This window comes from Brassica napus, unplaced genomic scaffold (genome assembly GCF_020379485.1).
Source record: "Brassica napus cultivar Da-Ae unplaced genomic scaffold, Da-Ae ScsIHWf_211;HRSCAF=371, whole genome shotgun sequence".
Taxonomy (NCBI): domain Eukaryota; kingdom Viridiplantae; phylum Streptophyta; class Magnoliopsida; order Brassicales; family Brassicaceae; genus Brassica; species Brassica napus.
The window spans coordinates 16,117-28,398 of NW_026015532.1; the positions used below are offsets into that span (position 1 = coordinate 16,117).

The 12,282-nt window shown below is 33.5% G+C and overlaps 2 protein-coding genes across 2 annotated transcripts; one reads left to right on the forward strand and one right to left on the reverse strand.

Moving 5' to 3' along the window:
• Positions 1-3,075: 3,075 nt before the first annotated feature.
• On the forward strand, positions 3,076-4,644 carry BNAANNG23680D (transcription factor bHLH146). Its single transcript, XM_013835723.3, has one exon. The coding sequence runs from the start codon at positions 3,883-3,885 to the stop codon at positions 4,516-4,518; it is 636 nt and encodes a 211-aa protein (XP_013691177.2). The 5' UTR covers positions 3,076-3,882; the 3' UTR covers positions 4,519-4,644.
• Positions 4,645-6,727: 2,083 nt separating this feature from the next.
• On the reverse strand, positions 6,728-11,664 carry LOC106396839 (ATPase 2, plasma membrane-type). Its single transcript, XM_013837339.3, has 10 exons — positions 11,424-11,664; positions 10,412-10,531; positions 10,082-10,318; positions 9,011-10,000; positions 8,782-8,926; positions 8,527-8,691; positions 7,930-8,444; positions 7,674-7,847; positions 7,227-7,591; positions 6,728-7,140 (listed from the first exon to the last, which is right to left on the reverse strand). Exons 1-10 carry the CDS (start codon positions 11,463-11,465, stop codon positions 7,047-7,049), a joined length of 2,847 nt encoding a protein of 948 aa, XP_013692793.1. The 5' UTR covers positions 11,466-11,664; the 3' UTR covers positions 6,728-7,046.
• Positions 11,665-12,282: the final 618 nt, after the last annotated feature.

The following is a 12,282-nucleotide window of genomic DNA, read 5'->3' on the forward strand; positions in this document are numbered from 1 at the left end:
CCTGGTGCATGAATGTCTCTAGCCCGCTCAGAAATGCGTTCGTCACCCTCCCGTCGGAATCTTTGTGCAAATACATCCAACTCCGTAACTCGTAAATACTACCGCCACCGGCCATTTTTTTCTTAGATTTTTTTTGAAATTTTTTTTTTCTGATTTTTTTTTTCCCGTTTGTGTGTTGTGAGGAAGAGAGTTGTGGGAAATGACATATATATAGAGAAATTTTCGAGTTGGGTAGTTGAAATATAACAACGATTTTACAAGGAATATTTTACATGGATTTTACATGGTTTTAACATATTATTTACAACGACTTTACGACGAAATTAGGTAAGTTAAAGCACATTGAATACACGTTTTCACCTAAATATAACGGTAACATGCTTCGTTGTAATGTCGATGTAATGATTACGACGTATTTCTCATTCCACGTACATTCGTCGTAAACTTACATGGAGTTTACGACGAAATCAGTTCGTCGTAAATTTACATGGCGTTTACGACGAAAGTTAGATTCCTCGTAATTTCGTTGTAAAGACCATGTAAATTTACGACGAAATATTTTCGTCGTAAATGTTCGTTGTTATGGGCACGTTTTCTTGTAGTGTATAACTAGTATGCATGCTCTAATATTCACCATATATTTGTTTCTTTCACATTTCTATGTCATTGCTTCCCTCTTGGTTGCTTTCATTTCTTTTATTTTCAACTATAAAATTACTCTACCTTTATATTAGAAAAATGTTGAATACATACAGCTATATATCTATAAAGTGCAAAATGCAGCTATATATGGTTACTATAAACAACTAAACACAGGTTGTGCACCTCTAATCGAAGATTTAGGGGATTGCATTAAAATAAAAGAGAAAACATCATATTCTAATGAAATTAATAAATAGTACTCATTCCGTTCCAAAAAGATCTATATTTAAAAAAAAAACAAATTGTTTCAAAAAGATACATGTTTTACATTTTCAATGCATAAAGTAATTACAAATTGTAAACTTCAAAAAACGTAATTGTGTTTATTAAAATTTTATTGGTCAAAAGTTGTTGAGAATAATGCATTGGAAACTAAAATCTGATATATTTTATTAACAAGTGTGAAAAACTTAAAACATACATCTTTCTAAAACGGAGGGAGTATACAAAAGAGCTAGAAGCAATTTCAGATTTCCTTGCTGCATTAATTAATACTCTCTCCGTTTCTAAATGTAAGTAGTTTTACCAAAAAGAGTTTGTTTCACAATATAAGTAGTTTACATATTTCAATACATCTTTTCATTTATCGGATATTGTGTGACCAATGAAATAATGTTAGGTTTTTAATAATTGGTTGAATTAATTGATCAAATGATATATTCTTTTAAATAACAATTTTCTAAATATTCGTGTTTTTAAGCAAAACTACTTACAATTAAAAACGGAGGGAGTAATATACTAGCCCTTGACCTTTTCTGTGGTAGGATGAATAACACAACAAAAAACAAAAAGAGACCATTCAGTTTTGCTGTTAACAATAAAAGATAGTAATGTATGGATTGCATGTTTTATAGATTGAGAGACAGCTTATAATGGCGCAACCACCCATGTTTAGTAGTTGTAGATACTATTTTCAGTTAATCTATATTTTAATTTGTTAATAATAATTCTTCTGTGTATCGTATTTTGGGGACTAAATTTTTTTTCTTGGTGTGAATGTTAAATTTGGTACCATTTCAGAATTTTTGACAAAAAAATACAAAGAAAAACCAGTAACAGGAACAAGTAAAAACAACTACACAACACCAAAATACAAAGGGAAAACACACAGCAAAAAGTAGCAATCCAATAACTGATACTAATCTTGAATAACACAACAACTCTCTTTGCCTAGGATCGCAGTGAGCCAAGAGCTGGAGTCTCATTGTTGTGGGGATTAAAGTTCCGAATATAGTTAAAACGATAAAACCAAATGACAGACTTTCATTTCATATCAATAGTTACCCTTTTTGTCAACATAAACTATATACTCAATGTAAGCGTACACAAAGAAAGACATTTTCTTACAACAATAGAACTAAACTAAAGTACCAGGACCTGCCGGTTCAGATAGCCAGTTCAGAGGTTGAGAATCGACATAAAACATAGCTGAAGGAGAACTCTTCGCACCACGTGCAAACTTGTCCGTCATTGTATTTTGTGCTCTTGGAATATGTCTAATCTTGAAATTAGAGAAGAAAATTTTACTGCGTCGAAATTCTTCTATAGGTGTAGAGAAGATTATCCATTCTTCGGGTGTCGACACATCCTTCAAAAAATCATATTAGTATACCAAAAGTCCTCTAGAAAAAAACATCATTTATAACCCAGTCAATGACCATAGTTTTATCTTAACTTGGTTTATTAAAAGTCAGGAAATTTGTGTCGATTAGATTTTAATCTCCATAAAATATGTACACACCATAAAATTACAGTATGAAATAAATTCAATTTGTGATATATTCATTTTGGGATACATTAATTAGTGGTGAGCATGAATCGAATATCCAGATTTTTAGAGGTATTCGTGATCTAATCATTTTGTCCGAGTTTTCAAAATTTATATTCGATCCAATCTGTAATCATCGGGGAATTTAGTGTCTACATCCGGAAAATTATATATATATATATATATATATATATATATATATATATATATATATATATATATATATTAAATAAATATTTGATTTGATCCATTCAAATAAAATAAAAATGAAAATAAATATAAAATAATAGTATTATATTTTTGAAATTTGTTTTTTGAAAACTCGGATAACATAATAACAATAATAAATTTAATAACTACTTTTTTCAAAATTTACATGTAAATATAATAATTATATAATTTATCTATATAATTCCTTAAATACATGTATATATGTATATAACAGATCAGAGTGGTATCCAATATTTAAAATATTATTTTTTATTGTTTTAATTTTTATGTATATTGCATATTTACTATTTGATTTGCTCCTTAGAATTACAAATATCCGGATATTTTAGACGAAGAAGGAATCGAATCAAATTCTAAGAATATATTGTCCACTCAAAATAATGTTTTGCACCTTAGTCGACCGGTTGAGCTACGTACCTCTATTGATCTATATAATCAATTTTTATAGTAAATTACCATGCATCTGCTTTTAGCACACAAAAAAAAAAGGAAAGTTAATCATCTACATTCAAAGATTGCATGCAAGAGAGGGAGTGAGATGATCTATAGACTATGAAATATGTTGGTAGAATTTCGTAGACTGATCCAAACTAGGGAAATCCAAAGGACATACACATGCATATATATAATATGGGGGTGTATGTGTGTGGGTGTGTTACGTGTGTATACGAGCGAGAGAGGGGGGCTATAAAGAAAGGAACATGTGAACGCATTAAGAGAAGGTGGGGTTTTGTATTGATGTCTTGTTCTTGGAATGGAGCCACATGGTAGGAGGGACTCTCAAAACGCCTCTTTTAGGGGTAGTTGTGATGCAGCCAAATAAGAGCCCTTGCATGTGACTCCATGTGTTTTATCATCCCTCACCCATATTATTCCCTTCTTCGTCGACTTCTCTCTTTACAAATTATAATATATATATACTTTTACATAATTACCTACATGTAATATTATTATTTATTGTGATATTCTTTATTTTTCTATTTTTTTGGTTGCATGTCAGTTGATAGTATTCCATTGTTGATTCAGAAAAAAGATTACTACTAAGTATTACCATTGACTAGTACTTTCAAATCCTCGTAATAAATTGTGTTTTGTACCCGAAAGAAAACTAATAGTACTCAACAACATATTACCTCATTTATGTATACAGTGAAAATTAACTACACAATAAGTTCCACAAAATGACATATATCATCAGCCATTGTTACATGCAAACAAGTGTAGGACCTACTACTCCTTTTTCTCTGTCTCTCTCATATTCTAAGTTTGCTATATATGTAAGCTTTCTTCCTTGTAGACTTTCCTTCGTAGCAAGAATAATTTCTCATATGGAGAGGCAAATCATAAACAAGAAGAAACGAGTGTTTTCTGTTGAACCAAACAAGATACCCCCTAGTGAAGTTTTCACGAGGAAATACACAAGCCTCTTAGTTCCTGCACTCAAGAAGCTCAACATGAACAAGAACTCTTCACAAGTCAACCAACTAACCGTGAAGCATGAAGTAGACATGGCTTTGGCTTTGTCTGCCCAAGAATTTGCATGGAGCCGTTTCTTGCTACAGAAGCTATCGTCCTCGAACAATCCAACCACTACTACCAGTTCTTCTTCCAACGGAATTCGTATTCAAGAAAGATCCGGTAAAGAAGGTGGACACGAAGATGGAGAGAGAGAGGAGAAACTGAGGGAACTGCAGAAGCTTTTGCCAGGTGGTGAAGAGATGAATGTAGAAGAAATGTTGGGTGAGATTGGCAATTACATTAAGTGTCTTGAGTTGCAAACGATTGCTCTTAAGTCGATTGTTCAAGATACTACTTGACTTTTAGTTTTAGCTTGTGATTTTAGTTTGTGTTTGAGTTTGTCCTTTAACTAAACTCATCTATCTATGTTTTATTTTCTCTCGTTTCTATAAGAACGAGAGCATATGTATTATAGTGGTTTTATCCTTCTTCTCTTAATTAATATGGTTTAGGAAATAGCTAATATAACCGGGCGTTAATGAATAAAAAATCCTTATGGATATCGATCTAAAATCTGATATTGTTGGTTGTCACTTATCAAAAAAAAAAGAAGAGAAGATATTGTTGGCTGTGATGTCAAATAGACTCTTTGTGCCCATGTATAATCCATTAATCTTTATGCTGTCGTTGTTCCTTTATTTTAGTGCCTTTAATTTTCTAATCATTTTAAGTTGACAAACATGTGTATATGTTTATTTAACATGCAATGTTTTTCAGTTTTTCTCGTTGATTCCAAACTTATAAACTTTCAACTTTGAAGAAGATAAAATTACTATTTATTTTCAATCCGTTAAAACATATAGTATATACACGCACGCAATTTCTGAGTAAACAAAATAAGATTAATACTATTTTAGTATTTTCCAAAAGTCTTAGAAAAATGGAAAACCGAAAAAGGGTAGAAAAATTATCTAAAACGGAGGAAAGTCAGATGACATTATGTAACTATGCCTGTCATGATTTGAAGTCATCATCCATATCTATGCACGTGTCTTAAACTCACCGTACCCATCCAAATCTTCTCTTAAGATTCTAGCCGTACTACTACTACTACGCAACTTGTCTCATGACATGTTTTTAGTTGGGATTTTAATAAAAAAACTGGATTTTGATTCGCGCAACCGCGCGGTGTTTGTTTTCATTATTCTATATATAAATTATTGTTTTACAACATAAGTGATATATATTTTTAACGTTGATCATATAATTAAATGTTTATATAACTATTTCAAATACAATAATTTTATAATTTACATGTTATAATTAATCAATTGTTTAAAACCATACGTATTTGTCACTTCTTATTATATATTTATCTTATTGTATTTGCATTTAGTTATTAAGCAAATTAATATATTCATGAGAAAACATATTTGAAAATTATTTTTTATTTAATTTATGCTAAATTCTGACCCATCTTTCAAAGTTGGATTTCTTTATACCAATATTTTTTTATGCTTATTCATTTTAGATAATATATTATTGTATATACAAAAGTCTAAGATATGTTAATTTTTAGACATGTATTATATATTTTGCTAATTTTAAGTTGTTCTATCATCATATTATATTTTTAAAATAAATAGTTTATATTTATGAAAATAAAATTTATAAATTTATCAATTGAATATACTTTTAACATATTTATTTAAGTATAATAATTGTATTTTAACATGATTATGACTATAAAGTAGATAAAATAGAATATAATTTATTTATTTTTCATCTTATAAAACATAATTTTAAGTTATTGTTAAAATATTTTTACACAGATTTATTAGAATTTTTAAAATATAATATATAAATATAATATATAAATATATATTATATTTAAAATGAAACTATATTATGATTAAAGTAGTTACAAAGATTTTATATTATTAGCTTTAAAGAAATATATGTTAATTTTTATACATGTATTATATAGTTTGCTAATGTTAACATATCTTACCAATGTATTAGATTTTATTTTTGGACATAAATATTTTATACTTACGAAAATAAAATATATATTATATTTAGCTCAATAAAGTAATTTTCTTTTAATATGATTGATTATGATTATATAATAGATAAAATTTTATTTAATTTTTAATTTTTCATTTTATAAACGATAACTGAATATATTAATGTATAATAATTAATTTCGAAATTAGTGAAAATATTTAAATATAATTTTGAAAATGAAGGTCTTGTAAAAATCTTTTAAAATAGATTTGTTAGAATTTTAAAATAAATATATTTATATTTAAATGAAAAGATATCAAAAGATATAATGATTAAAATATTTTAAAGATTCTATGTATTATTAGTCTTAATAAAATGCATTTAATATGATTTCTAAGTAATAGTCCAAGTTAAAAAATCACACACGAAAAAAATCATGACTTCTATTTTAATATATAAGATTTTTTATTGATTTTGGACTAGGTGGAAGCAAAACAAACACTTATATAGGATGATTTCCCATTTAAAATTGCCAATTGTTTGTAGTAAAGCAAATGAAAATAGAGAGATAAGAATTTGATTTAAGGAAAAAGAAGAAGATTAATATTACATAGGCTCATAGAATAAGAGCAAAGTAGAGAGTGTTGATTAAAGTGCCAAACATAAAAGCATGCCTTGATTCTTCTAAAGAAGGTTACATATCAGAGAAACAAGAACACTAACAATAGAAACTGGGGAAGAGTTATGGCAATAAACAAAGATCTCTCTTCCTATGCAAACAATAACCTTAAGAGGCAGTGAAGAATAAGAAAAAAAAAAAAAACAAGGGATAAAAAAGGATCAATCACATGTTTGGTATCTTCTTTTCTTTGCTTGTGACTTAGACAGTGTAGTGTCCTGGAGTCTCAATGTCCAAACCCTTTAGCTTCACAACTGATTCCACATGTCCCTTAAGTGTGTGCAGCTCCCTAAGCCTGTTGTTAAAAAATACAAATCATTCTGTTAGTCTCTAATTCCAATCAAAAGAGTGTTAAATTCTTTAAAGGTATGATTATTTTACCTTGCAATCTCAGCTCTCTTCTTGGCTTGCTCTGCAATCTCAGACAACTCTCTGTAACCTCCTTGCTCAGGAATGATGCTAACAGGTTCCTTTGGCTGCAAACCATGAAGTGTCCTCTGAGCAACTGCCCATTGAGCCTCCCTCTCTTCTTTTCCAAAATCTTTCTTACTCGTTAAAGCAATCCTGTTTTCAAACAAGTTGAGCCAAGCCTTTCCACTCAAGATGTATCTAATGGCAAACTTGAAAACGTCCTGTGGGAAGTAAGTCACAATACTGTATAGCCAGATCACTCCAGCCCATCCCCATCCAATACCCCTAACCTTTGCAAACTCCCAGTTGGCGTAAACAGCAATCAAAGTAGCAACCTGCATTTGTAAAAGAATCCAGTGAATTAAAAAACATGTTTGGTTTAAGAAGAAACCCTTGGGAGATAGTGATGATCTTTACCAGCTGTGCAACAACGAAAGCAATCATAAGTAACGCTCCAGGACGTTCAACGAAAGACCAACTCCTTGATCTTGTGACGAAGATGAGAGCCTGACTAATGATACTGACTTGCAGGTACACCGCACCCATTAGCTCATTGTTGTTGTCTCTGATGGACCTCACACCAAACTTGTCCTGTGAATCCAAAAGTAAAAAGTTTAGTTACCACAACTCTAAAATACTTAAGTGAATGAAACAGCTCAGTTATATTAGTTACCGTGAAGAAGTCGGTTTTGTGTGCCAACCAGAAGAAAATAACACTCATGATAGCTTGGTAGCTTCCAAGCACAACTCCAGTAGCGAAAATCTCTTTAAGTTTCCAGCTATCAGGTGTGGGAGATGGCTTGACTCTGTCCTTTGAGATCGTCATGATGGTACCATCGTTAAGAATGGCGATGATCAGAACCATGAATGCAGAGAAGTCAAACTCCCAGATGAGGGCAATAAGCATGAAACCAAGAACGATACGGATTGTGATTGAGACAGCGTAGATAGTGTAGTTCTTCATCCTCTGGAAGATAGCTCTGCTGGTGAGGACAGCGCTGATGATAACGCTGAGTCCTGGCTCGGTGAGGACGATGTCAGAAGCGCCACGAGCAGCATCAGTAGCGTCATCCACAGCGATACCGATGTCAGCTTTCTTCAAAGCGGGAGCGTCGTTGACACCATCACCAGTCATACCAACGATGTGCTTCCTCTCCTGCAACTTCTTGACGATCTCGTACTTGTGCTCTGCAAAGATCCAAAAACAAAAAAGCTTAGATATAAACATAACAACATTTGAAATAAACAATGAGTCTAAAATGATAAAAACCTGGGAAGACTCCAGCGAATCCATCAGCCTTTTCGATCAGCTCCTCAACGGGGATGGATGCAAGGTTTGCGTCCTTGTGGTTTCCAAGAAGAGCTGAAGATGGGTACATGTTTGTTCCCATTCCAAGTCTACGACCAGTCTCCTTACCAATAGCAAGTTGGTCACCTGGCAAACATACAAGAGAATGTTAAAGAGGAAATGTAAAAAGTATATTAGTAACAAAGACAAGAGTGATGGTTACGTAAAGTTTATTACCAGTGATCATCTTGACATTAACACCGAGATTCAAAGCTCTTCTGATGGTTTCAGCACTGTCATGTCTTGGAGGATCAAACAGTGGCAACAAACCAACAAACTCCCATGGTCCACCGGGACTTTCCTTTGTTTTCTCAGGCACCACCTATATAAAGGATACAAGAACAGTTAAGACATTTGTTTACAAGTCTGAAACCAAAAGAGTATCTATCATTGGAGAAACAAGTACCTGGCGAGCAACAGCCAAAGACCTGAGACCACGCTCTGCATACTTGTCAATAATATTGAGCACCCTCTTGCTAAGGTCATTGTTGGCTTTGGCAAGTTCAAGGATCTGCTCAGGAGCACCTTTGCTGACTCTGTGCCAGTTACCACTTGAGTCTATGTAAGTCAAAGCAGTTCTCTTATCAGTAGGGTTGAATGGAAGGAAGTGAACCTCCCTGATTCCAGCTCTAGCCTCCTTTGGATCAGCTAGCATACCAACCATGGCTGCATCAATAGCATCCTGGTTCTCAATTCTCGAAGCCATAGCAGCAAACAACAGAACCTGGTCCTTCTCCACACCCTTGCAGAACACCTCAACCAAGTTTTTATCAACACTCAGTTTGTTAAGAGTCAGCGTTCCCGTTTTGTCACTGCACAAGACATCCATACCAGCCATCTCCTCAATGGCAGTCATACGCTTGGTGATGGCACCTTGCTGAGCGAGCTTGTGAGATCCAATAGCCATGGTTACAGACAACACCGTAGGCATAGCGATAGGGATACCACCGATCAACAGGACCAAGAGATTGTCAATACCGTCTCTGTACTTTCGGCGCTGGATAGGGTACATGACGATGATCTCAATCACCATACCGATGGCGATGGAGCAGATACAGAAGTTACCAATAGCGGTAAGAACCTTCTGGAAATGTCCAACTTGGTTTGTGCTGTCCACAAGGTGAGCAGCTTTGCCGAAGAAAGTGTGGACACCGGTGGCGATGACAATGGCCTCAATCTCTCCTTGCTTACAGGTTGAGCCCGAGAAGACTTCTTGTCCAGGGTGCCTGGTCACAGGGAGGGACTCTCCGGTGAGAGCAGACTGGTCAACCTTTAAAGGATCACCTTCAAGGAGACGACAATCGGCAGGGATGATGTCTCCGAGCTTGATGCTGACGATGTCTCCTGGGACAAGGATGGCAGCTTCTTGTTCACTCCATTTCCCATCTCTAAGAACCTGAACACATACAAACAAACAAACATTAGCTTAAAGTTTGTTATAATCTTTCACAAAGCGTTCTGTTATGAGGGAACAAACCTTTGTTTTGGGAGCAAGACCAGCCATGAGGGCGGCAGCGGCGTTACCAGCGTTGTTCTCTTCGATGAAACTGATGGTGGAATTGATGACAAGAAGACAGATGATACCAACAAAGTCCTGCCAATCCGGAGGCCTACCATCACCGTTGGCCAAAGCGATTGCCATGATTGCAGCAGCTTCCATCACCCATGAGAGAGGGTTCCACATGAACCCCAAGAACTTGAGGATTTTGCTTTCCTGTAAAATTGTTTTTCATTTGACAAACTCAGTAACCAAACAACAACAAGAAACTAAATGTTTATGTCTGAGAAAAGCAGCAAAGTTTTAGACCTTTTTCTCTTCGAGCTTGTTGGGGCCAAAGATCTGAATCCTCTCTTCCCCTTCCTGAGTCGTCAAACCTTCCTTGGTACATTTCAGCTGCTGGAAAACTTCCTCAATGGGAATCTTCTCCTGCAAAGTCAAAGCAAGTTTTGGTCAGACACAAGACTAAAACCAGATCTTTAATAAAAGAGAGCAACCCTTTGATCTTATTCAGTTCATGTGATTTATTAAAAAAGATCCTTTATACATTCATATGACTACAAGGTGTTTAACTGCGAGTCAGAGATTGAATAGTTCGGTGTGACATCGAAAGGTTAAAGACAGAACATGTGATTCCCAAAGTTACGTCTGCACAAAAGATGTGTTGTTGATTGCTTCAAAGACAGAGAAGTTAAACGTACCACGGAAAGGTACACAAAACTTAAAAAAAAGGGAAAAAAAGGAATCTGAACTTCTTCTTTTGTTTATAGAAGATTGTAATCATAAAACTCCTTTTTTTTTAAATACCGAATTAATTTATGTGATTTCGTTGTCCTAGCCAATTAAAAAAAAGTAATGATAGTAATATTATACTACTGGTAGAGTTAAAACAAAAAATAAAAAGACAAAAAGCATGTGCACAAGTCAAGTAGTAGATTGGACTTTATCGAAACGTAGCTTAGCTCCACCACTAAACGAAAACTCTTTATCTTTTTGTGTTACCCATTCACATGCGTAGATCTACTTTTTTTCTCTCTTTTTGCTTATTGGTTTATATAAAAAGATCTTATTAAGTAATAATTTCACAGGTTTCAATTTAAAGAACGAGTTTTTCTTGGAAAATCCGGAAGAAAAAAATGATTTTTGCTCTCCAGGATAACAAAAAACAGAACATGTTAGGAAAACATTAAAGCATAGAGACAGAACACGAAACCAAGATCAAATCACAACACAGTTTACAGATCTATAATAATCTCACTGAAGCAAAAAAAAAAACATAGAACAGACATGATGATCATTAAACATAGATTTTTAATTTTACCAGATCAACAGTCTCGTTTTTGATATCCTCGAGACTCGACATCTCTCTTTTCCTTCACTGACAGCCAAGTAGCACCTCAAACGACAGCTATATCAGCCGTTTCACTCGATCATATATGGAGGAAAGGGCAGAGGATTAGGTGAAGCGAGCTATCTGTTGCAGAGCCCATACGAGTCCTCATTTTATACCACTCAAAACGACGAATTTCTCCACCGTATTAGTTATTGTGGGTCCTACCTAGCAACTAGTCTCCATTCGTTGCCCCGTAAAAAAGATTTTTATTTATTTTTGTTTATTACTCCTTTTTTTTTTGGCTCTTAACCCTTTGACCGTTGATTATTGTTGGCTTTTGATATCGTTCAAATTCTTCTCACTAACACCACCCCCAGTTACTAATACGTGGGTCCGTTTTTCGCTAAAATTGTGGGAGAAACTTATTAATTTCAGTGTGATCCGAATTTTCCACCATGACCTATTTTTGGTTATTAGTATAAAACACAGATAATGAGTTGCAAGATTATTTTTTCATATTTTATGTTTAATATTTTGCTGTTTATGAATCTATGATATCCAAAACTTACGAATTTAATTTAACCTTTTTTTTTTAACAAAAAATATATTAATTTAACATTTGTACCCAAAAAAAAATATAAAACCTACGAAAATTGATCTTAAAAGAGGAAGTAGATTAGTATAAGAGATAATTGGTTTGCAAAATATATTTCTTTAATTAGAAGATTCAAAGAGTTATTCCTCCCGTGAATCATTATTAGGCAAGAAATAATTGGAACACCGCTGTGTAGTGTTAAATTAAATTTGACAGAAGGCAAAATTCGTCTTAGTGCCTAATGTTCTTATT